Source organism: Neovison vison, chromosome 3 (genome assembly GCF_020171115.1).
Source record: "Neovison vison isolate M4711 chromosome 3, ASM_NN_V1, whole genome shotgun sequence".
In the NCBI taxonomy this organism is placed as follows: Eukaryota; Metazoa; Chordata; class Mammalia; order Carnivora; family Mustelidae; genus Neogale; species Neogale vison.
Genome location: NC_058093.1, coordinates 61,678,111 through 61,703,497, shown reverse-complemented (window position 1 = coordinate 61,703,497; position 25,387 = coordinate 61,678,111). Strand labels below are relative to the sequence as shown.

Genomic DNA, 25,387 nt, shown 5'->3' with positions numbered 1-25,387 from the left:
CTTTGAGGAAAGAAAAATAAAAACCACTCCCTATCTCTGAGGCGATCATAACTCTCTACACCAATACCTCATAAGAACATTATGTATGAGAGAGGGGTGCCTGGGTGGCCCAGACGGTTAAACATCTGCCATCAGTTCAGGTCATGACCTCGGGGTCTGGGATCGAGCCCTAAGTTGGCACCACACTAAGTGGGGAGTCTGCTTGTCCCTCTCCCTCTGGCCTTCCCCCTGCTTCAGCTCTCTCTTTCTCTCAAATAAATAAACTCTTAAAAATTTTTTTTTGAGAAAAGACAACTACAGACCAATCTGACTCATGAGCATAATTGTAAAAACTGTAAACAAGGAACGCCTGGGTGGCTCAGTTGGTTAAGCGGCTGCCTTCGGCTCAGGTCATGATCCCAGCGTCCTGGGATCGAGTCCCACATCAGGTTCCTCGCTTGGCAAGGAGCCTGTTTCTCCCTCTGCCTCTAGCCTGCCACTCTGTCTGCCTGTGCTTGTGCTCTGTCTCTCTCTCTCTCTCTAACAAATAAATAAAATATTAAAAAAAAACTGTAAACAAAATATCAGCAAACATCAAAAATATATAAGCAAGAATGAGTCAGGTTTATACTGTGAATATTAGTTTACCATTTAAAAAACATAATTCATTAGTTTAATAGAACCAAGGAGGAAAATTATCAACTCAGTAGATAGAGAAAAGTTGTTTAATATTTAATATCCACTCTTGATAAAAAATTTTTAGCAAGAAGTGCCTTGCTCAGTCAGTTAAGGATCTGCCTCTTGATTTCCATTCAGGTTATGATCTTGGGGCTGTGAGATCAAGCCCTGAGTCGGGCTCCAAACTCAGAAGTCTGCTTGAGATTCTCTCTCTCCCTCTCCCCTCCTCCTCTCTCTTGCCCTTCCCCAACTCCCAATTTTTTTTTTTTTTTAGCAAAAAGCAGTATGAGGGAACCTTCCTCCCTTATCTGATTATCTGATAAAGTATATCTATGACAAAGGTATGACATTATTTTATTTAATACCTACTCCTTTGAGATGAAGTAAAACTCTAATCTGCGCTATCCTCGCTCGTATTCAACATCGTACTCAAATTCCTAAGTAGGATGGTAAGTCTAGAAAAATACATAAAAGATATGAAAATTAGAAACATAAAATTGTCATTATGCATGAATAATATATGGCCATCTATATTGAGAACATAAAACATTTCAGTTAAATTTTTAAAATTAATGCATGACAGTAATTATGTGGATAAAAGATCAATACACAGAAATCAGCTGTTTTCTCATCACAACAAATCACAGAAAATCAAACATTTTTTTAAAAGATTTTATTTATTTATAACAGAGAGAGTAAGAGAGGGAACACAAGCATGGGACAGCTAGAGAGGGCAGAGCAGGTTCCCCGTCAAGCAGGGAGCCCAGTATGGCACTGAATATCAGCACGCTGGGGTCATGACTCAAGCTGAAGGTGGATGCTTAACGACTGAGTCACCAGGCACCCCAAAATCAAATTTTAAAAAGGTATCCAAAGTCGTAAAAATATTACCTAATATTGTCTAACAATATGCACAAAATATCTATGTGCAAAACCATAAAACATCATTGCAACAAATTAAAGATATAACTAAATGGAAAGACACAGCAATTTTATGGATTGGGAACTTATTTTTTTTAAATACCATTTCTTTCTAAACTGATGTATAGATTTATTGCAATCTAATCAAAATCCCAGCAGCTCTTTTAAAACTTCTGAAGCTAATTCTAAAATTAATAAATTGAAGAGCAAAATGAAATGCCTTGTTTTACTGAATATTAAGAATTTTTTATAAATCATAATAATCAAGGCAATGTGATTTTGGTATAAATACTGATAAATAAACCAACAGAATAGAAGAGAGGGCCCAGAAAAAGTCCATAGACAGGTGTACAATTAATTGTAACAAAAGAGGCACTGAAAAATTGTGAGGAAAGGAAAATCCTTTTAATGAATGAAGTTGTAAAATTACCTGTTTATAATGGAAAAAAATAATCTTTACACTCTCATGCCTTCACATTTTCATACCCTAGGATAAAAATATTCATCATGTTGGATCACAGATTTAATTGTGGAAGACAAAACAATAAATCTCTGGAATATATATATATATATAAAATATATATATATATAAATTTTCTAACAAGCTAGAAACAATCATAAAAAATAAATTTGGTTATTTAATACTTAAGAACTTCTACTATTTATCAAAAGATACCATTAAGATTTATAAGATGTAAGACACAGAATGGAGGAGTACACTTTCAAAACATAACTAACAAAGAGCTGCTAACAACAATATACAAAGAACACTTATAAAAGAATAAGAAAAAGATGACATAAAAATGGGCAGATACTTGAATTGGTACTTATCAAAAGAGGACGTTCAACTGGCAAACAATCACCTAAAAAGTTCTCAACCTCATTATTCATCAAGAAAGGTCAAGTTCCACCCCGAGATATGGCTATATACTCAACCAGAATGTCTATTGTGAAAATTTGAATACTATTCCAATCCTCAAGGATGTGAAGAACTGAGGAAACTTATGCTGCTGGTTGTGAATTGGTACAATTCTGAGAAATCGGCAGAATCTACTGAAGCTGAATATACACATAGCATGACCTCACAATGCCCCTCATATATACCATCCAGAAATGTATACACATGTGCATCAAGAGACATGTACAAAATGTTCATTGCAGCAACATTAACAATAGTCAGAAGTTGGAATTCATCCAGATGCTTATCAGTCATAGAATGAATAAATAAACTGTGCTTTTTACATACAATAGAAGAATTAGCTACAGCTACTTGAAAAAGAATATTGTAAATAATACCTTAAGGGAACCAAGTCTAGCACAAATGGGTCATATTGTATGATTCCATTTATATAAATGTCAAAACCAGAAAACCTACTTTATTGTGTTTTGGGGTGGATACTTATGGTTAAACTATGAGTTGATTACCATGAAAATCCGGATTGGAGGGAGAAGTTTTTAGAGGACTGACTGCAATTCACGACCTGACATTGGTGTCTTCCTTGTAATAAGTCGTCATACAATTTTGTCTGTGAACTTCCTTTCTGTATGTATGTTATCTTTCCCAACCTAACGGGTTAAGAAATTTGATTTGATGAATAAGGGAAGTGAGAGAGTAAAGCAGGGAGAACACCTCTTCCTTGAAGGGTAGAAAGGCTAGGATACCTGACAAGAGACAGGAAAGGGAGGTGCAAAGGAGCAGACAATGCTCAAATTGGGGGGGCGGGGCGGCAAGAGACAAACTGCTTCCTTTGCTGTTTCACAGATTCAAGTCAAAAAGGACAACAGCCACTCGGGGGAGGATCCAGTCTTTGGTACCAAGATACCTGCTTGGTGTTTCAGACCAACATATCTGGCTCATTGTTTCAGAAATCTTAGTCAGTTATGGGAAGGAAAAATCTCCCTTTATAACTTCCTTTTTGGTGAAAAACTGTCACTATATTCTTTTAGACTGTACTAGGTCTGATAGTATTCTGCTTTTGTATTGCATAGTTCTTTATTTAGAATCATTTTTTGTAAACCTTTTAGATAGAAAAACTGGTTCTTTTGTTGGCTTGCTTCGAAAATGAGAATGAGCTAATTCTAATAATTCTTGGTATAGAGCCTCAAGGTATCTAGATGTAAATTCAATATTTAACTCCCATCTGCAAGACACAACTATTTAGGTCCCATTCCTCAGAGACTTGTTCTTTTTGCTTTTGCCCCTGATGACTATGGGTATTATAATTTTTGCCATGGGGTTTAGAAAAGGAGCATAAAGGCTGCAAATGGATACTCCCTGGATAGTCACTAAAAGAAAATGTCTGGAGAGGGGAGACAAGATTGAGATCTCATTCCAACAAATGAATACTCGGTCTTGAGGTTAAACATTCATACTGGGAAGTGGAGCAGGACACACTATTGGGAAATAGTACTTCCAGTGATTCTGAAGATATAAACACTTTTCACCTATCCTTTTCTCTGACAAAAAAGCCTGTTCTCTCTCTCTGTGTGTGTGTGTGTGTGAGAGAGAGAGAGAGAGAGTTGCTGGGAGCAGGGTGGGAATAAACTTTAACTACTGATTCATCCTCTTGTTAGATGCTCAGAGTATCATTCCATTTTATTTATTTATTTATTTTTAGTTTTTCACATTTTTAGAAAAGATTTTATTTATTTATTTGAGAGAGAGAGAGCGAGCAAGAGTGAGAGCAAGAGACAGGAGCAGGGACAGGGAGAGAAGGGGAGCAGAATCCCCCGCTGAGCAGGGAGCCCAATGTGGGGCTTGATCCCAGGATCCTGGGATCATGACCTGAGCCGAAGGCAGACACTTAACTGGCGGAGCCACCCAAGTCCCCCCAGAGTGTACCATTCTAGAGGAGAAATGGGTGCCTCGAAGACTTTTGGAAGAACTAGGGATAAAGAAGAAAGAAAAAAGAGGAAGAAGAAAAAGAAAAAGAGGAGGAGGAGGAAAAAGGAAGAGGAGGGAAGGAAGAGGAGTTGTTTCTTTATATGTTTAGTTCGAGTTATCTGTAAATACATAACCTCTTTTTATTTTGCTGGAATGGCCTCAATATATCTGTATGCTTTTACATGAAACTCTCTTAAAACCCGCATGTAGAATTTAGACCATATTTAGGGACCTGGAGGTGAGTGAGGGCTTTGCCTGGCACACAGCATCAAAACACATTAACTTTCACCATGATGAGTATACCATTATTTTATCCGGCCCGAGAACTACCATTTTGTCCTTCCATGGCTAGTGCATTGTAGAAAGTTTCCCGGAGACCACACCCACCATGTGACCCGAACTGATTCTGCTCTTTATTGGGTCTCAATTTTGACATCAGTAAAATGGAGAACTTGGATTCTATAAGCTATTTGACCCAAAGATTTTCCTACTGTGGTATACTCCCAGTTTCCATAGAAGCTGGGAGTTAGTGACTCCTGGTTGTTAGGAGGCTGGTGCTGTGGTGTTATGTGTGTGTGTATGGAATAAAGGGTTTTGCCTACTTCTTCAGGTGGAAGTGTTTGCCTCGCCCTGGGCCGGAATTGTGGAGGTTAAGAAAACCTGGTGAAACAGATACCAGGGACACGTCTTACCTAATTTGGTCAAAGAACAAAGGGTGTGTTAAACATTTGGAAATCCTCTACAGTGCACTGGGATGAGTGAACTTATGGGAAGAGCAGAAACACAGTAGCACCCAGAATTTCAGAGTAGTTGCACCTCAGAGTGTAGGCATAATGTAATTACGGTAATCCACCCTTCACTGCAGAAATGTGTTTCAAGACCCCCCAGTGGATACCTGAAACCGTTATCTATTACCAGACTGAACCACCTATACTGATTATGTATCTGTCTTATAAACTATATTATATATACCATGTTTTATGCTCTACATGGCTATCTGATACATTTTAATTTATAAATTAGGCACAGTAAGAGATTAACAATCATAACTAATAAATAGAACGATTTTAACAATATATTGCACTAAAGGTTATATAAATGTGGCTTCTCTCAAAATATCGTATCGAACTGTACTCACCCTTCTTGTGACGATGTGAGATGACAAAATGCCTACCTGATGAGATATGAGGAGAATGAGGTGTGCCTTGAGAAGAAGCTACTGACTTTCTGCCTGTATCTCAAAAGGAAGGTCATCTATTCCAGAAGGAGGTTGACCACAGGTAACTGAAATGGAGGAAAGCAAAATCCCAGAAGGGGGCTACTACTTCAAACAGTCTGGGTTTTTAAGAAAGGATCTTCTGAATTGGATGCGTAACTGCACTGATTTCTAGGGCTCTGCCAGGCGGGCTATTGAACCCCATTTTCCTTATCTGTAAAATGGGGTAAACATTGAGATTTGTGAGGCTGTTGTGAGGGTGGAATAGGACAAGGCAGACCGGGGATTCGTTACATGAGGGCTGCTCTTACTAAAAGAAAATATTTTTCTCGAACTCCGAAGACACCTTCAGGATTATTCACGCCTTACTAAGAATTCTGAAACATCTCAGTAGTTTCCTATACTGCATGGATTGCACTCCCTGCTCCCTTACCCCCCCCACCCCCCCCCCAAGGCCCCGTCTAAGGCTGCAGGAGTGGAAGGAAGAGGCACGTGGGGGAAGACTGGGGCAAACCTAGCCCCATGGCCCCTGGCCTCCGGGCACGGTGGGGCCTGTCATGGCGGCCCAGCCACAGCTTAGGTGATCTCAGAGCCAGAAAAGAAGGGTCTGGGGGGTCAGAGCCTCCCAGACCCCAGCCCCGCCTGCGCTCCGCTAGGCAAACCCCTCGGGAACGCCGGCTCACATGGGTCCCCGCCTCCAGCGGTGCGGGCCCGCCCTGACCCTGGGCTCAGCCCTCGCGCTCGGGTGCCCACCTGGGTAGGTGGCGGACCGGGCCTCGCGTGCCGGCCACCGAGGGCCGAACCCCGGCCACACCGGACCTCTGCCAGCGCCCCGGCGCGTCCCGGGCGGGGTGCGAGGCCCGCCCGGCGCTCCGCGCCCTCCCCGCCCCCTCCGCGCCTCGCCCCGCCGCCCGCGGCCCCCACCCACCGGCCGCTCCTCCCCTCTCCCCACCCTCCTCTTCCGCCCCCTCCCCTCCCCCGCCGCCTCGCCGACTGCTCGGCCGCGCGTCTGAGCCGCCCGGGCCCGGAGCGCAGGCGGCGAGGCCACCGCACCTGCAGCGCGCTCGGGCTGCCAAGCAGGCGCTTCGCCTCCCGCCACCCGGCCTCCCTCTCCCCGCCGCGCCGGGTCTCCTGTGACACCCGAGACCCCCCGGCCAACGACAATGACCACTTCCCTGCAAGATGGGCAGAGCGCCGCGGATAGGGCGGCTGCCCAGGACTCGCCGCTGGCTGCCCAGGTGTGCGGCGCTGCCCAGGGGAGGGGCGACGCCCGCGACCTGGCGCCTGCCCCCTGGTTGCACACGCGGGCGCTCCTGCCCCCTCCGGATGGGACCCGCGGCTGTGCTGCAGACAGGTAGGCAGCCCTCGGAGGGCGCGGGGGAGTGTCCTGGGTTGGCAGCCGGCGAGGGGCTGAGGAGGCGGTCCTAGGGGGTGAGCCATGTGCCCAGAGCTGGGCCAAGTTTGTGAAAGTCTCTGAAGACAATTCCCTTTGAGCTGGCTCCTACCGGCTCAGCAGGACATTGCGATCTCCCAGCGCCTTATAAATAGCATCACCGTTTCATTGAGAGCTCCTGGTCGCTCTCACCTCTGCCCATCCGTGCGAACTAGGAGGCCAGGCGGATCAGCCCCTTCCTCTCTTCGTGGCCCTGCACTATAAAAAAAAACCCCAAACCACACCAAAACAGAAAAACCCTAATCCTTTTTATTTTATATAGTTTTAAAAAATCATAGCATAAATGAGTTCACCTCCCACATAGAGTCTTACAGCGACCCTGGAGAGGCAAAGCAAGGATTGACATTTGAGCAGTCTTGCTGTTCAGCAGAAAAGAATAGAGGCTTTAAAAGGTTTCTCAATCTCCATAGCATTCAGGGCTAAGTGCCTTTAGAGTTCACAATTTTGCACATACTTTAGGAAAGAAAAAGACTGCAACAATACAAAAATCTGTAGTCCTTTATATTCATACATTGAAATGGTACTTTTTTTTCCTCCAGATTTTCAAAGTGCTTCAACTTCACTGAAGTTAAAATTACTCTGCAGTGGACTAGAGTACATTTTATACTAGCAAGTTCTGTTCACTTACCTCTTCAAAAACACTGCCTTGCGGTTTAGTATCTATAAGCACTTGAAAAATCAACAGACTGTGTGTGGGCAACATTGTGAATGAAATTTGAAGTGAGATGAACCACAGCTATAATTAATAAACCATAACTTCCAAAAGTGATTAGTAAAATAGCATAGGGATGAATTCACTAAATGTTTGTAGAGTTTGTCAATTTAATGGATCCATAAAAATGTCTAACTTCTCAGGATGGTTTTTGCGTCAATAATTATATAGTCTGTACTTCAGCTTAGGAAAATTATTAAAAAATGCTGGAAATGGAGTTTCTATACCTAGTGATTTTTTTAAAGGTTCCCCCCCCGAAAAAAGATTGAAATACTATGGAAAGTTGGTTTGTATCAATTAACCAATTTTATTTTGACCCACAGAAAGTACATCACAGACCTTTGCTGTGTACTTTATATATTATTAGTGTTGTCACACAGTGGTACATGTTGGCCCTTAACTTCTTAATCCTGTCAGCAATTATATTTTACATTCCGCTTTATGTAAATTACCTCCTATGTTCTCTTGGTGTAGGAGAAAAAAGAAAGATCTTGATGTTCTGGAAATGCCATCTATTCCAAACCCTTTTCCTGAGCTATGCTGTTCTCCATTTACATCTGTGTTGTCAGCAGGCCTGTTTCCCAAAGCAAATTCAAGGAAAAAGCAGGTATGCATTTTAAAATTTTCTAATTTTAGGAGTTCTAAATCTACACAGTTTTTAAAGATATTCCGTACTTTATAATGTTAACAAAGGAGTGGTATGGCCTATTTTAAATAACTATTGGCCTACAAAGTTTTTGGCATCATTTCCCTTTGAGCCCCCAGTTATCATAGCTGTAAAATGGGAATGTTAAAACTTACCTGCCAGGCTTTTGGGATGGGTTAAATGGGAGAATATATATAAAGGACAGAGTCTGGGAGCTATTATTATTTACAGGGTAGGTGGGAAAGTTATATGTGATAATAGATTATCAATGTTAGTCAGAAATTGGAGGAGGGTATTGGGGGTGAGAAAGGGATTAGCTGATTTCTTTAATACCTTTAATCTTCCACGTTTTTAACCCACGTCAACCTCACTTACTAAAGGAAATGGTATAGTGATTCTGTGGCAAAAGGTAATTGGAGTTGAGAATGCAACATGGCTTCTTCACCAGTAAATTCCTTAGTTTGGAGGCTTCTGGCAACAGAAGGCAGATGACTCCTTAGTGATGATTAGAACATGAACTTTACTTTCATGATTTTGTGTTCTTTCTCCATTTCTAGTTTGAGACTGATGGAGGCAAATTAGATTTCAGGGACCCAGCAACTATGGGGAGATCCATCATGGTTATACATTTTGAAAAAAAAAAAAAAAAAAAGTGTATCCTAGAATAATCCCATCTCTTAGTATATAACCTCCCAATTTTGAATCAGCAAAACAAGAAGCAGTTTCACTAGGCAAAATGTACCTTGTTCTTGCAAGGATGGAAGCAAGGATTTTAAACAGTCAGATACTTGCAGTGAGGAGAGGAGTAATAAGTGGAGAGAAGACCATAGATCATTTCCCCACACATATTGTTCTCTTTCCTTTTTTCTGCCTTTGATGAGTTCTGCCTATGATGAGTTCAATAATATATGTTTTAAGAATGAAGGAAATACCCTAGGGAATAGATGGGTTCTTGATAACGTAAAGCAATAATAAAGACAGAAGGGAAGCATTCCATGGACTGTTGGGTTTTGATAGAAGTCTGGTATAACAAGGCATTTTATATATATATATATATATATATGTATATATATATATATATATATATATAAAATTTGAGGGGGACGGTTTGAAGTTTAATTGGTGCATGTGCTTTTTGGAAAAGGACTGGAGAAAGTGGGAGTAAATATTCCCGGAGCAGAGGTATGTTCTCAATTAGAGACTTTGATGGGGGAGGCAAGTCCTTAAGTGGGCGGGACTGTGACTTTGGATGAGGAGATGAACAAGGAGGAGATTCTTGAGAGCTTTATTATCAGGATGAGTTTTAAAGTCAGAGCCCAAGCAAAAAGCAGCCCTGCTGAAATGTCTGGGCCTTTTAAGAGCTTGACTTTTGGGTAAGGATATAAGATGGAAATGTGGGTGATGGATTTGATTGTGTATCATGATGGCGGAAAAATTGATGATTGCCCGTGGGATCCGGCATGGGAAAAGGAAAGGTCTGATGATGGTATAATAGTTAGCTGGGGGAATGTAATAGATTATTTCCCTATTTATGGAGGGCCTGCTGTATTCCTTGTACCATCCTAGGTTCTGGGGCACTGAGCTAAGCAAAAATGCCATACCTTGATGGGGCTTTGATTTAGAGTTGGGGTATGAGTTAGGAGGTGAACAGAGGAAGGGGAGTGGAAGAGAAGAGGTCTGGGCTTACTTTCACTTTAATTTCTAGGTTGAACACTGGGAAAATGCCTGTGTCCAAGAGATGTCAGTGGGGCAAGGTTTGTTTTGAATAGAGAGAAAATATGTTAGTAGAGGGAGAAAAAAAGAGAGGATGGGTGTGGGTCAGGTTCAAGTCAGGGTGTGCCCTAAGGGTGTGTAGTCATCATGCTAGAGTAAGACATCATGTATTGGGGAGTGAGCATTTCTTCACAGGTTTAGCAAATTGGCAAAATGGGAAAAGGGTGCTGTGTTACTCTTGACTCCGGCTGGTTTCCTGCTCTGGCCTTGTGTCCTATTTCCACAGTGACCTTCTCAGAGAGCACTACGCCCACACAGACAGCAGTGCTGTTTCCTGAGCTGAGAGTTCTGGCCAGCCTCCTGGAGACCAGTCCCAGAGGGCTGTTCCCACTGTTCCCACCCGGGAAGGGCCCTTCACGCTGATCTCTTCCTTTGCCCAAGGGTTGGGATTTCTGTGAAGAGAAGGATGTCCCAAAGTTGGGGAAGAGGAAGGTTCCTTTTTACATTCTTTTATGTTTCCACCTACACTTTGCATTTAGGACAGCTCCTTTGTTTTTATTCCTTTATATATGCTCAGTTCTTTGGACTGAGTGATGCTTTGGGAACAGCTGACTCTGTCAGTGATTTCCCAAGCACAGTATCTTTGTGACACAGATGACCCTTTTACAAGATGGTATTTCTGGCCCGATTATCTCTGACCTTCACTTGAGATGATGTAAATGACTGGATGTGATAGGTTTCTATTGACCATTATTTATGGTTGACACATTACAGGAGCTAATGTCTCTTTTCTTTATAGTCTCTCTTTCATTTGTTTTGTTTAGCCATTCCAGTCATTTTAGCAATTCTTTTCTCCCTGTAGAAAAAGTGAAGAATTGCACTTTTTATTTACAAATAATTGACCAAAAAGTTTGAAAGAATCCAGACTAGACATGTTAAATTTCATGTGGCCTTTCACAGTCAAAAATCATTTTATAGGCCATACATTTTTTTTTTTAACAATTTGAGACACCTACATAATGCATGAGTGGTAAAGTGCACTGAAGCCACAAATAGGATATACTTTATTTCTGAAAATAAAGTGTCTAAAAGTATATAATATTTACTATAGGCTTCCAGTGTTTTTATTTTAAAAAAGAGCTGAGTGATATAGAATATAGATTCTTTATTCTCTCTCCGTGTTATAGTACTGGCCAGATATATTTCCTAGACATATTTCCCTATGCTTACCAATAAAGTAGATTTAAAGCAGATTCCTTTATGTGCATGGTCCAGAAAAATTACTTGCAATTTAGACTTTATATTGGAAGTGACATATGAATTTAGATCTCTCTCTCTTTTCTATTTTTGATTGAAATTTATCAGGAAATCATCCCTTAGTACCTACTATTTGAAGAAAGGGAAAGAATAAAAGATCCTTAGCCTTTGCAAAAGAATCAGTTCTTATCTTGTGTTTGTCTACCCTCAGGTAATTTTTGTGCTGGGACTCAGCTTGTGCTGTAGGTCTGGTTAATTGCTTCCCAGTACTTGGTAGTGAAACATACAAAATAAAGTATCTGAAGATTTTAAAGATAAAAAGATATCCATGAAAAACTGTGTTGTGGAATATTTGAGCTGGAAGAGAACTTTGAAGTCATCTACTGAATGCTGCTTTACAGATGAGTAAGCTGAGGCTAAAAACTGCTATGTGGCTGATGATGGCACAGGGAGGACCTGGAATCTGCATTTCTTGAGGCTTTAAAGAGTCTTTTTAAGGAAGGTCCAGTTACTACAGAAGTTGAAAACTAAGAGCAGCACAAGGAATAAACATGCCAGTATTGTTCGTTACAACTGCTCATAATGGTAGAACATGGGTGATGGTACCATTAGTTAATACTCATTTAAGGACCTAGATTCTTCTTTTTTATTTTTCTTCTTCTTCTTCAACTGTAGCTATCTCTTTGTGTTTTTAATCTTCTAGCTTTCTTCTCCATCCTCTCCCTAAAACTGATATGCAAAATTTATCAAATAATTGACTTATCACCAAGTAGGATTTACTAGTATTTCTAATAATCAGCTTTTGTGTGCAGTTTATAGTCCACAGTTAGAAGAATGCCAAGAAGAGGTCTCTGATCCACATTTTGTAATTTTTTGGTAAAGGGCAAAAGCCAGAAATGATTTGGTCATACTCTTACAATTTAAATAAAGGGACATCAAAAAGAGTATCATGTCTGAATGTGCTTTGCCCCTTACCACACTATTTCTGATGTATTCTGTATTGAATTAAGCCTTTTTGTACATCTCAGAAAAACAAAAATATCTTTCAAATAATTAAGAAATTACTTTTCCATGTGCTCTGCCTTTGATTTCTTTTTTCTCTCACATATCAGGAACTATCAAAAGACAAGTTCATCTCTTCCCAAATTAACGGGCCTCTGATGTCATTCCTTTGTGATGCTAGTAATTAACCCAATTCGCATAGTCCTGTAGGAATCTACAGGACTAGGGCTGCTACATTAACTGATCTCTCCTATACTCATTTCTCCAATATTCACAGAAGTATAAAGCAATAAATTACAGTTTCATATTTCCATTTTCCAGATTCAGTAATTAGTAAGATTTTGCTTCATTTACTTCATGTATTCTTTCTCTGAAATTTTTGTCTCTGTTGAAATATTTTAAAATAAATCCTAAACATCCTCTCATTGTATCCCCACCTAGTTTTGTATGCATCTCTGAAAAATATATTTTCTTCTATGACCAAAATGCCAGTATTGTCTAACAAAAATAAGAATGATTCCTTGGTATCATAACCAAATTGTTTCAGTTGGAATGATACACGAAATCCTCAAATTATGAACTGGTTATATTTCAAAAGTCCTTAAATTAGCTCTTTAGAAATTTAAATTCATTTTCAGATGGAAACAGCATCATAAGTTGCATTTAGGCTTCCCCAGGCCATTTTACAAAATCCCATTTAATGTGGAATGAAATGCAAATATCTTATATATGCAGAAAAAAATAAATAGAAACAATACTTGCTCCTATTAGGGTTTCAAACAAATATGTCTTTCCAGCCGCAATTTGCTACTTCTGAATGTTGGCACTTGATGAATATCATTTTTCTTGGGAAGAATTTGAAAGTACACAGATCTTTGTAGCAATATTGAAGCAGGCTTTAGAGGAGTACTTTTTAAAGTGTAAACACTGGACCATCTTTCTAAGAATCAGCAGGGTTGCTTGTTAAAAATGTTGATACTCAGGCCTCTTGCAAAACCCCCTCAACAACAGTGTCCTGATGAAGGGCATAAGAATTAGACTTATTATTATTATTTTTTTTCTCTTTGACTTCTTTGGAAAATCAGGGGTATTCATATTCCCAGTTGCTTTTAGACTTCTGGGGCAATCTGACCTTTCAAAATCGTGGACAATATCATTTAGTTGAGAAAAGGTAGAAATATTACAAATGGAGTTTAGTTGGTATTTTATCCAGGAATTGATTGTTTGGAGGAAACAGAGCCTCACATGAACTAGCCTGAAAGGTTATATTATAGTATCCGAAGGCCAAGAGTTCACTGATCTCATGAGAGATTGGAATCGGGGAGTAGAAAGTCAGCCAAGATCAAGGCAGCCACTTTCTCCATTCTTCACCAGCACAGCACATAATCTCTTGCTTCTCCTTCCTTTTTTTTTTTAAAGATTTATTTATTTATTTGACCAACAGAGATCACAAGTAGGCATAGAGGCAGGCAGAGAGAGAGGAGGAAGCAGGCTTCCCGCTGAGCAGAGAGACCGATGCGAGGCTCGATCCCAGGACCCTGGGATCATGACCTGAGCCGAAGCAGAGGCTTTAACCCACTGAGCCACCCAGGTACCCCTCTGCTTCTCCTTCTATGTCCATTTCATTCTCACATTTGTCTTCAGTCTTGCTTGTCTTGATTGCCTCTCCATGTACCTGGTCCCTGATGGCCACCCCATTGGAATAAATCATTCCTCCTACTGGTGGTTCAGCACTTGGTAAGTGACTCAAGTCTGCATCTGGAGAGAGCTTGTAGCTCGGCGTGTCCAGCTCTTATTCAGTCAGCTATAGCCGAAGGGGCACAGGACCTGGACCGCTGCTCAGCCAAGTTTGTGAGAACAAATTCTGTGAGCAGGAAGTCCAGCTTCAATGGGTATGGCGTATGACGGTAGAAAGAAACAATGGATGATTAGTGCCCTAGGAGAGAAAGATCTCAAACAAACAACAGTGGACACAAAATCAAAGCCTTACTGCATACCTGTGATATATGGTGATCTACCAGTTAGTTTGGCTGAGCGGCCTAGACAGTTCACAGTGTCTGCTTCTTTTGCTTTGATTCACTTAATTCAAATGAAGCATATTTACTTGACAGTGGTTTCAGTGAATGCCACCCTTCAATGATGGGTATCTTTCTTGGCCATTGTCTTGAGTTTGCAACTTAGTGATGTCCCTTAGCCTCTGATGATAGGAGCTACCAGCTCAGGATTCTACTTCATGCTAGTTACTTCCATTTGTAACAGAAGACAGCTGTCTCTTCCTATTTTAAAACTTAAATCTCCCAGCAGATCTGCTTGTCAAGGTTTTATTTCCAGTTTGAAGGTTGTCTCTAATTCTTGGTTAATTTGCAGGGTACATTTGCAATCCAACCTTTATCTGCAATATGGGTTTTATTTTTCACTTGTCTTGAAAGCTCAGCTTCTGGCTTGTTTTTCCCTAGGGGCATATATTATGTTCTTTCAACAGAAGGAAAATTGAAGCCGTTCATGGTTCAATATAAATGTGGATCTTAATTAATATAAAAAAGCTTTCTGTAGTCTTGTAGATGTTGCATTGAACATGTCAACTTATATAGGATAGTAAGAAATTCCATTCTGTAAGAATACACTGATATGTATTTAAGCGGGGATAGGCAGACTGGGACATTGTCCTTTTGGCACTCTAGATAAGCGATAAGCTCAATGAAGAACCTCGGAAAAGGCCACAAGTTTTTGCCAAGGCAAGGGAGTTGAAGAGAGCCTTTCAGAATCAATTTAGGAGAGAAATGGGAAACCCAATATGGGGAGAGCATCCTTTACTTCTTGTCCTTCCCTTTGGTTCCACTCATTTAGCCTTTTTCAAACCACAGAGAAAATAAACACAAATGAGAGCATTAATATTAATAAAAAAAATATTTTTTTTAAGGTTTTATTTTTAAGTAATCTCTACACCTAACGTGGGGCTTGAACTCACAACCTCAAGATCAAGAGTCTCATGCTGTACCAACTGAGCCAGCCAGGTTCTCCAGGAGGATTAATATTCTTAACTACTTCACCAATTCCAAAAGATCATTTAGAAGTAGACTCTTTATTCACATACCTTGTCCATAGATGTAATGTCACATGTGGTGATTAGGTTGTTAGGGAGTCGGTAAAAGTTTTCTAATCTGTAATAGTCCCAAAGAATGGTACATTTACAACATCCTGGACACCATGTTTAATATTGTTTCTATGGAGAGATAAGAGTCAGTGTGATGGGATTAAAAATATTGGACTGGGAATCTGCAAGCCTAGTTTTTAATACAATCCTGCTGCTGCTGAGTGGTGTGATAGGAGCCTTTCGCCCACACTTTCTACGCCCTGAGAGTGCTATCATTTCACTCTATTCTTAGAGTGAGCGATTCTGGTGGCTTTTGAAGTACTAATGAGCCCATGTAGCAGCTACAGGACTTTAGGAGACTTGTTTGGTCCCACTGGCCCCAGAAGCTTCCTCCTTACCCTTGATTCCAATTCTCCCACATGGTCACCACAGCTCCTGTGATAAAGGCACATTTGGGTGTCTTGGGACAAGGAACACAGGAGCCACCTTCATGGAGATGATAGGGGCAGTAGGGGCTAGTTAAACTAGAAATTGCGCATCTGAGTCAAGGTCCAAATAGTAGAGAGTCGGAAAAGGTGTCATATGGAGAGGTTAGGTAGTCATATGCCAGGTTAGGTAGAAAAGTTCTGTTTAAGCTTAGAAATACGGATGTGATATTTGGTGTGAGATATTTGAGGCTGGTGTAGATCCAATGCACGTGGGTCTGCTTGGCTTAAGGTTTGAGGTGGTTATAATCTTTAAAGTCCTTCTCCAAATTCCTCTTGCGCCACCCTTGAATAATCCATTTGGTTGCTGAAGCCAAAATTCAAGAAGAGCTCTTTCTGGTCTTTTTTCAAGTACTGCCACACCTTTCCCGGCAATATTCTGGAATCCATAAATGTCTTTCCATTTTCCCTGCTACCAGTGGCTTCAGCCACTGCCTACTCCCATACAAGAGGCATAAAAGGCTTTCTTTTGTGTTAGCCTATTTTGGTCCATTCTCCATACACTTGTTAGAAGGGAACTCTTGGAAAGTTAGATCATATCATGTCACTGCCTGGTTGAAAACTTTTTGATAGATTAGCATGAAGTTCAACTTCGTACTTTGGCCTACAGGATTCTGCATGATTTGGCTTTCTGCCTACCTTAGAAACTTCTTCTGTATTCTACTTTTTGTTGATTATATTCCAGCCACAGTGGAGGGACAGTCCTACCCATTTGTGAACTTGGCATCTTTTATTCCACCTCAGAGCCTTTGGCTTGACTTTTTTCTCTGTTTGGAACCTCTTTTCCTTGCTCTTTACATAACTGACTCCTCTGTATTCTTTAGGTAGGTCTCAGTGTAAGATGACTTTTCTAGGAGGCTTTTTGACTAGATTGCCTAAAGTATATCACACTCCTCCACACCTGTTTGTCTTGTTACCCCACTCCAACTTTTCCATGCATTTCCTTGGCTGTACTTCACATAAGATGAATTGTTGGCATTTATCTACTTGGTCTAATCATTCGTTGTTTTTCCCTCCAAATAGAGTATCTTGTGTTTTTTGTTCTTAGGTACTTTCATGAAAAGAATGATTGGGTAAATGGATTATTGATAATAAATAGTACAAAGAAATTTTAACAAATTGCATTTTGACATTCTAGTCATTATCAATCATCTTGATCAAATTAAAAAATATTTTAAAATCTATTAACAGTTTTTTTTTTTTTAAAGATTTTCTTTATTTATTAGAGAGATAGAGAACCCAAATAGACAGAGCAACAGGCAGAGGGAGAGAGAGAAGCAGGCTCTTCACTGAGCAAGGAGCCCGATGCAGGGCTCGATTCCAGGACCCCGGGCAAACGCTTAACTGACTGAGCCACCCAGGCGCCCCAACAGTTTTTATTAACAAAAATAAAATTACACACTAGGATCCTAGACCAATAGGATTTTTAACAGTATATATCTTTTGCTTTTATTACACACATAGGACATTTTGGTTATGGGTAACAAAATTAATGGATATATTTTTGATTCTGTACACTATTCTTTTTTTTTTTAAAGATTTTATTTATTTATTTGACAGACAGAGATCACAAGTAGAGACAGAGAGGCAGGCAGAGAGAGAGGGGGAAGCAGGCTCCCTGCTGAGATCATGACCTGAGCCGAAGGCAGTGGCCCAACCCACTGAGCCACCCAGGTGCCCCCTGTACATTATTCTTATTTAATGAGATTATAAGTAAAAAGTGTTTAGTGGACTTCTATAGTTCCTTCCAGCTTACTATGTGTATTTTAAAAATCCCATGTTAGAAAAAATTAAGTGGAAATATCAACTGGGCTCATAATAACAAGTCTCTCAGAGCAAGGAGTAGTAGGTGTTAGCAAATGTTTTAATTATTAGCTATTAATATCATTGGGGAATAACTTGGGCCAGTGCTCATGATGTAGAAATGAAGAGACATAGACCCCTTGAATATATAAAACTTTCCAATGGATGTGCAGACTCACAGGTTTAAGAGAATCGGTTTTCAGATCCTCATGTTCCACAGGTACTTTTTCCTAAGACTTCTCTTTCTGAGAACCCACCTGTGTTGGTAATAACATTCTCACCTGGTGCATTCCCCTGGGGCATGTAAACCTCCAGGGTGTCACACACAAGAGAGCTTGCTTTAATGATTAATCAAAGCACCACAGATCGGAAGGGGTTTCTGTTAAGGAGAGACATGATAAGGAAGGAGAATTTTGGATAGTATTGAAATGTTCTGAATTCAGATATATGATTGTGTGATGTGACTGATAAAAATTTTCACTTTCTGCTTTTTTCAGTTTTTTAATTATTGACTTTAATTTCTCTCTCTCCTGACTCTTGGCAGAGAATACCTAACCTTTGAGGGAAAGTTTCCTAAGAACAAAGTAATTAGCTCATTAGTGTGAAATACTGAAATGTATTTTGTCATGTATTTAAGTGTATTTTCTGCTATTTTTCAATACTTGGGATGAACCAATAGCTGAAAGAAAATGTGCCTGTGAATACCTGGTGTGCTGTAGGTTCATGCTGCAGGTGAGGTTCCCTGGGAAACAGAATTGGAGCACAAGTTTGCCTGCAGGGAGTGTCCTGGAGAGAGCTCTTGAAAACTGCCCCTTGGGGGCATCTGTGTGGCTCAGTCAGTTGAGCATCTGCCTTTGGCTCAGGTCGTGATCCAGGGGTTCCTGGGATTGAGTCCCCCTGCCCCCATCAGGCTCCCTGTTCAGCAGACAGCCTGCTACTCTCTCCCCGTCTGCCTCTGTCCCTGCTCTCTGCTTGTGCGTGCTCTCTCTCTCTCTCAAATAAATCAATAAAATCTAAAAGAAAGAAAGAAAGAAAGAAAGGAGAAAAGAAAAACTGCTCATGGGAGTGGACTGAGGGAGAAGCTGGGCTCCAAGGCAGCCACAGCAGAGGTCTCAGTCAATCCCATAGGTGCTCTGGAGCTGGGTGGGCCTTACAGAATTCTTCAAAATTGGAACGGAGGAGCTGGACTCCCCAGGAAAGGCCTGACCATGCAGCTCTCTTCAGCTGAGCGTACTGGCAGGAAGGGAGGACTTAGCTCGGTGGCTGCTGTTAGTGCGGGGGAGGATGAGGGCTTTCGCCTCGAAGTGGCAGGTCTGGGCAGGGTCCATAGCAGCTACAATAGTTAATAATTCTGAGCCTTCTAGATGTGACAGAAATCCTTTCTGAGGCTAGAAGGTTTTAAAGATGAATTAGAGAAACTCAAGGATATCTTGTACATGATTTCCTTGTAGATTTTGTGTGTGTTATTTGTGTGTGTTTAAAACCTATTTTGTAAAATCACACCAAATCATATGAAGTATGTATTCTAATAGACCAATCAATTCCCATCCCATTTTATCATAAAATACTTCAGTATTTTCTACTTTCTATTAATAACAAATAAACGATTAGATTAATTTTTTTAGTATATATACATCATATGCTTTCATTAAAAACATAAGAAGTTTTTATCTTGATGAATACTGCAATTAATGGAGCTTCTTTTAATTTTATACTTGGTTTTTATTTAATTACATCCAAAGGCTGAAAATCAAGGCAGGAATTACACTTACACAATTACCAAAGGATTCCATGTCCTTCCTACCACTTCATCATCATCCTCCTCAGAACTCTTAGTTCCTTTTTTTTTTTTTTAAAGATTTTATTTATTTATTTGACAGATGGAAATCACAAGTAGGCAGAGAGGCAGACGGGAGTGGGGGGCGGGGGGTGGGCAGCAGGCTCCCCACCTAGCCGAGAGTCCAATGTGGGGCTCAATTCCAGGACCCTGGGATCATGACCTGAGCTTAAGGCAGAGGCTTAACCCATGAGCCACCCAGGTGTCCCTCAGAGCTCTTAGTTCTATATTATTTTAAATTTGACTGTTTTCAGTTATTTGTCTTATAAGATATAATCTGTAACTAATTTTCGGTGTTTTTTAATATGTTTTTTTCTCAGAATGCGTACCTTTAATTGAATTGAAAAGTAAAGTTGGACTTGATCTGATAGAATATAAGTCTAATTTGGCTGACTGATTTGAGAGTGAGGACTAACTTTTCTAATTATATGGTTGACATTTTCCTTAGATTGAATAAACTAAATTTATAGCTCTAAACTTTTGATGAAAATGTATTTAAAGCACATTATAAGACAATGGCATTTTATTTAAAAAATTGGGAAGAAGTCATGCGAAAGCCTCACTTTTATGTTGGTTTGACCAAGATGTGATAAAATTAACACTTTACCCCCCAGTTTTTCTGAGTGTATTAGTTTGAACAAATTGTATTTAAGTGAGAGAATAACATGTCGTTAATGGCAAAGCCTCATTGATAAACTATCCAGAAACTGAGGAAGGGAATGACTCTTGATTGGTAACAAATCTTTTTCAACTCAGATGGTTTGTTTTATATACTACTCAATCTCCAGCAGATCGAGCAATGCCTGGCACTTAATAGACCCTCAGTAGATTTTGCTGAATCAAAAAATAAATTAATGGCAATGCCTGGGTGGCTCAGTTGGTTGAACGTCTGCTTTTGGCTCAGGTCATGATCCCAAGGTCCTGGGATTGAATCCCACATCGGGTTCCTTGCTCAGTGGGGAGCCTGCTTCTCCCTCTGCCTGCTGCTCCTCCTGCTTCTCTCTCTCTCTCTGACAAATAAAATAGATAAAATATTTTGAAAAATAAATAACTTCATTAATGAATGGATTAATGAGCAGGGGGGGAGCAGAGGAAGTAGTTATTATTAAGTGAAAGAATGAGGGAATATTTGGGAATGTACTGATAATTTAATATAAAAGATAAAGAGTTTGCACGAAAACTTAGAAAAGTGAACTTTGGTTTAGTTACTGGGAGGGATCTGATATTGTTAGACGTTAAAAAGATCCGAGTCAGGATAAACGTTTGAGTATTGATTTACCACTATTAGCACATTCTAAATTTGGATTACCCTTACTCGGAATAAGTTCTGTTCTTTGTCTCTTCGGTCCCCTTGTGGGCGTTTTCAGTCTTACCAGCCTGTGTGTGCCAGTTAAAATCCACGTATACTTTATGGGGCTGAGTCCAATAAAAGCTTTTCAATAAGCCCACATTCATAGTGGAAGATTACTTTCATTCTTGGGAAGGGTGACATATACGTGTGAAGCCCAGGATTCAGATGAAAGGAGTACTTTGGTATTATTTAACTGTGTATTGGCAAGACTTGAGCCAGTATCTGGTTTCTCTTTAGAGACATTTTGCATTATATTACAGACTCTTACTGTGCTGTGCCAGGGAAATTAAGATCAGCTGGAACACTCTGTAGGTCATTGGCTTGGAATCTCAGGGCACTGAGAACTTGATGTTTTGTTTTAATGACCTCATTTAGGCTGAACCTGCCTTTGTCCCAAAGGCATAAGAGCCTCTTTGCAAAACCATGTCTGCACCTTGGGAAATATATGGGAAAGTTTTAGAGAAAAGTGACTAAATATTTGGAGGCATTGGGTCAACCTCCATTTACAGAGTACTTATTAAATGATGGCTTGTTAGTTAAGAAAGATGAAGAGGGTGTATAATTCAGGTCCCTTGAACATCGTTGTAGTCATCAGATTCCATGATGTCTGAAATGTACTTTGAAGGTTGAAGGGGATACTTTTAAGAAGAATGAAAGGAAAAGTGTTTACAGGTCATGTAGCAGTTCATGGTACTTAGGTTCTGGCAGATGCTTTCTCCAGAGATTGCCAGAGGATGTCCCTCTTGTAGAATGAAGGACCTCCTCCATATTTCTCAAAGTGGGAGTTAATGATGCGTGTATGCATACGGGGTATGTGAGGATGGTGGGAGGGCCATATGGAAGTCACACAGTAAACATGGAACACCTTTCTGGAACAATCATTTTAATTGAAAATAGGGCACATGTTTTTATATTAAAACAAACGCTCCTGTTTTTATGACCAGAATGCACTATCTACATGGATTTTTAAGAACAAATTTAATACCGTAACATCATTGCCAACCTGGAGATGGCAGTAGCTATGTAGTTACTTTCTTTTGCATTTTCATTCGTTCTGGTGGAAAAATTCAAGAAACACTAGTGTTGTTTTCCATGTTAAGGGACGTGGCTTTTTATAATCCTTGGAGGATTGGTTATCAATCCTCTTTTCCTTCCCCACTTTTCTCTAACCAAAATTCTTTCTCTCTAAAGCTTTTCTGATTTTGTTGATACCTATATCATTTACTATTGAGGTTATTGTGTTGTTAACGATTTGATGTGTTTTTTCCACTCTGCTTTCCTGCAGCTTAGCAGGAAGTGGCTCTCACCAAAGTCTCTGAAGACCATCTTATTCAGAAGACTTTCTGTGATTATTTTGATATCAAACCTAAGCAGTTTGGGTCATTCTTAACTATTCTTCCCTTCTTAAAACACTTTCTTAACTTCTGTCTCTTACAGGTCTCTGTTGTTGGATCTCAGTGTTCGTTTCCTCAGGGTTTTATCCTAGAACTTTTTGTTTTCATATTAGTCTCCTTTTATTGCTTGGGTGATCTCATCTACTCCCATGGCCTCAGCAGCAATATACACAGAAGTCTCGACTAGTTATCCTGGATTGCCTGCTAGATATCTTCATTTACACTATTCATTGATACCTCAAACTCTACATATTCCAAACTGAATTAATAATTTTCCTTTTCAGCTTGTTCCTTCTATGTTTCCTGTCATTGGGAGTGATATACTCTACCCATACTAGAAATCAGAAGTCTTAGTTCTTCTTAGTCTCCTTCCTATTCCCCTCTCTCTTCATCTGAAAATAGAAAAATAAGAAAAAAAAGAAAAATAGCCCTTGACTTCTTACATTCTGCATTAGGTGTCCTGCTTTGAGATAATCTACCAGGTCAGTTCTGTTGTGTTATCAGTCTGTTTATTTATCAGTGTTCTGCTCTCCAGGAAGCTCTCTAGAGGTAGCAACGAACCAAGTCTGCCTTGGGCATTAATGCATTTCCAGACATTAGCGTTGTGCCTGGCACATTGTAGGTCCTCTGTAAATACACATCCTAGGTCATCTGTAAATACTTGCTTAATGAACAGATGGTTCAGATAGTGGCACTTTTACCCAAAGTAGGATTCATTTCTAAAATATCTGATAGATGACCATCCAGATAGTCTCCTTGAGCATTTTCAGTGATAATGAGGTTTTTTTTTGCTTGTGATCTATAAAATCCCTATATAGATGCCTTCATATGAACTGCATGAAAACCAAGATTATGTATAATTTGTTAGAATAAAATTTAATTGCTTGGTTTTTTTGGTAGGATTTTACCTTTCCCTATTTAAATCTTAATTCTGATCCACTATCTCAGCATGTCAGGATATTATTGAATTGTATTCTTTTATTACAGTAATTGTATCTCTCAACTTTGTTTCATATGCACATAGGAATAGATGACATTAATGTCTTCATTCAAAAAAGGATGACAAAACTTGCCCTGTTAGCCTGCCCTCACGGATGAATCTAGTGGATTAGTCAACACTAAGTTTTCTCAACATGTTGCTAATCCATTCAACCAATATTTATTGAGTATCTTTTTTGTACTAGACATTGTGTTCACATTTGTCCCTTGAACAACGTGGATTTGAACTATGTGGGTCCACTTATCCAAGGATTTCTTTCGATAATACAGTAAGCATATTTTCTCTGACTTAATGATTTTCTTAATAATATCTTCTTTTCTCTAGCTTACTTTATCATGATAATACAGTACATAATACATGTAACATCTAAAATAAGTGTTCATTGACTATTAATGTTACTATCAATGTTCATTGATTATTAATGTTAATGTTAGTCCTCTGGTTAACAGTAGGTTACTAGTAATTAAGTTTTTGAGGAGTCAAAAGTCATATATGGATTTTAAACTGTTTGGCGTGTTGGTATCCCTAACACTGCATTATTCAAGGGTCTACTGTGTAATTACATTATCATACTGGTCTTGCTCCATCTTGCCTATCAGCAGCATTATGAGGCATTTCTGGTTATTCTTTAGATATCAAGATATCTCAGTTCTAGATACTCCGCTGACCTGTTGGTGTAGAGGCTAATGTAAATAGTAATACCTTAGTGACTATTACTATTATCAGTAATGGTTATTCAGTTCTTACAATGCACCAGGTACTGTGCTAAGAAGATAATAAGTTTTATAAGATCCCCTTTTCCCAGTACACCAATGAGGTAGACACTACCATCACATCCATCTTAAAGTGGAAGACATTTAGGTTTGAGAAATATTGTATTTTGGGGGGCGCCTAGGTGGCTTGGTGGGTTGGACCTCCGCCTTAGGCTCGGGTCATGGTCTTGGGGTCCTGGGATTGAGCCCTGCATTGGTCTCTGCTCGGCGTGGGACTTGCTTCCCTGTCTCTCTCTGCCTGCTTCTCTGCCTACTTGTGATCTCCCTCTCTCTGTCAAATAAAATCTTAAAAAAAATATATTGTATTTTATTTTTTTAATCAAAATTACATAGCTGGGAAGTGACAGAGGCAGGATCTAAACAGAGACTGCCCTGTATTGGTAAGATTTATAGACTCTTATTTACCCATTCTTTCTTCCTTCCTCCCTTCTTTCCTTTTTTTTTTTTTTGACTTTCAAAAACAGTTTGAATACAAAAAAAAAAGAAAGTTTTTAATAGATTAGGCCCATACTATGAATAATATTAAAGAGTATAGTTCTAGAGGTGGACCTTACTGAGACATCACTCTTTTTTTTAAGATTTTATTTATTTGTCAGAGAGAGAGAGAGTGAGCATAAGCAGTGGGGTGGAAGGCAGAGGGGCAAGCAGACTCCCTGCTGAACAGGGAGCCCAATGTGGGACATGATGACCTGAGCCAAAGGCAGAAGCTTAGGCACCCAGGCTTCCCGCTGAGATATTTTTCTTATCTGGCATAATCAATGTGCCTTGTGGAACAGAACCAATTTTAGGTTATTCCAAAGGTTCATTTCAGTCAACACCAGCTTGGCATTGATTAGCTTATTTCTAGATTTTATATAAAATTATAGTAATCACATACAATTTAAATATAAAAATGGTTTTTTCCTTCTTAGAGAAAAGCACTTCATCAAAACTAGGCAGACTGTCTTGTGGACTGTGGAGGTCTGCACTAGTAGAGCAGTCTGATTTCTTTTCTCTTACACTGGTTTCTAAGGGTGCCATATATCCTTCCTTTATATGAGTAAGGATATAATCTGCAAGGTGTTTTCAAACATGTTATTATCTTTATCCTTTTAATGTATGGCTGTTGTCAGTATATGAGTTAGTTTTATAGATGGAAAGAGATAGGGTTGAAAGATCCCCCCCGGGGCTCCAAGCACCCCGGAATGGA

General features: G+C 39.7%; 1 protein-coding gene and 1 long non-coding RNA gene across 4 annotated transcripts in view; one reads left to right on the top strand and one right to left on the bottom strand.

The window, feature by feature from the left end:
- The window catches only part of LOC122901825, a 57,764-nt gene extending 50,992 nt beyond the window's left edge, over window positions 1-6,772 (bottom strand). The window contains exons 1-3 of one of the 3 annotated variants that reach the window (XR_006383683.1): window positions 6,732-6,772; window positions 5,637-5,746; window positions 1,027-1,112 (exon numbers count right to left, since the gene is read on the bottom strand). This is a non-coding gene — a long non-coding RNA (uncharacterized LOC122901825). Of the gene's footprint in view, window positions 1-1,026; window positions 1,113-5,636; window positions 6,089-6,431; window positions 6,488-6,731 lie in introns of those variants that run through there. The other 2 variants (XR_006383682.1, XR_006383681.1) reach the window with 2 other exon arrangements.
- A 69-nt stretch (window positions 6,773-6,841) lies between these two features.
- The window catches only part of GRB14 (growth factor receptor bound protein 14), a 125,601-nt gene continuing 107,055 nt past the window's right edge, over window positions 6,842-25,387 (top strand). The window contains exons 1-2 of the mRNA XM_044242224.1: window positions 6,842-7,032; window positions 8,318-8,450. Coding sequence (XP_044098159.1) covers window positions 6,842-7,032; window positions 8,318-8,450 — 324 coding nt within the window. The remainder of the gene's footprint in view (window positions 7,033-8,317; window positions 8,451-25,387) is intronic.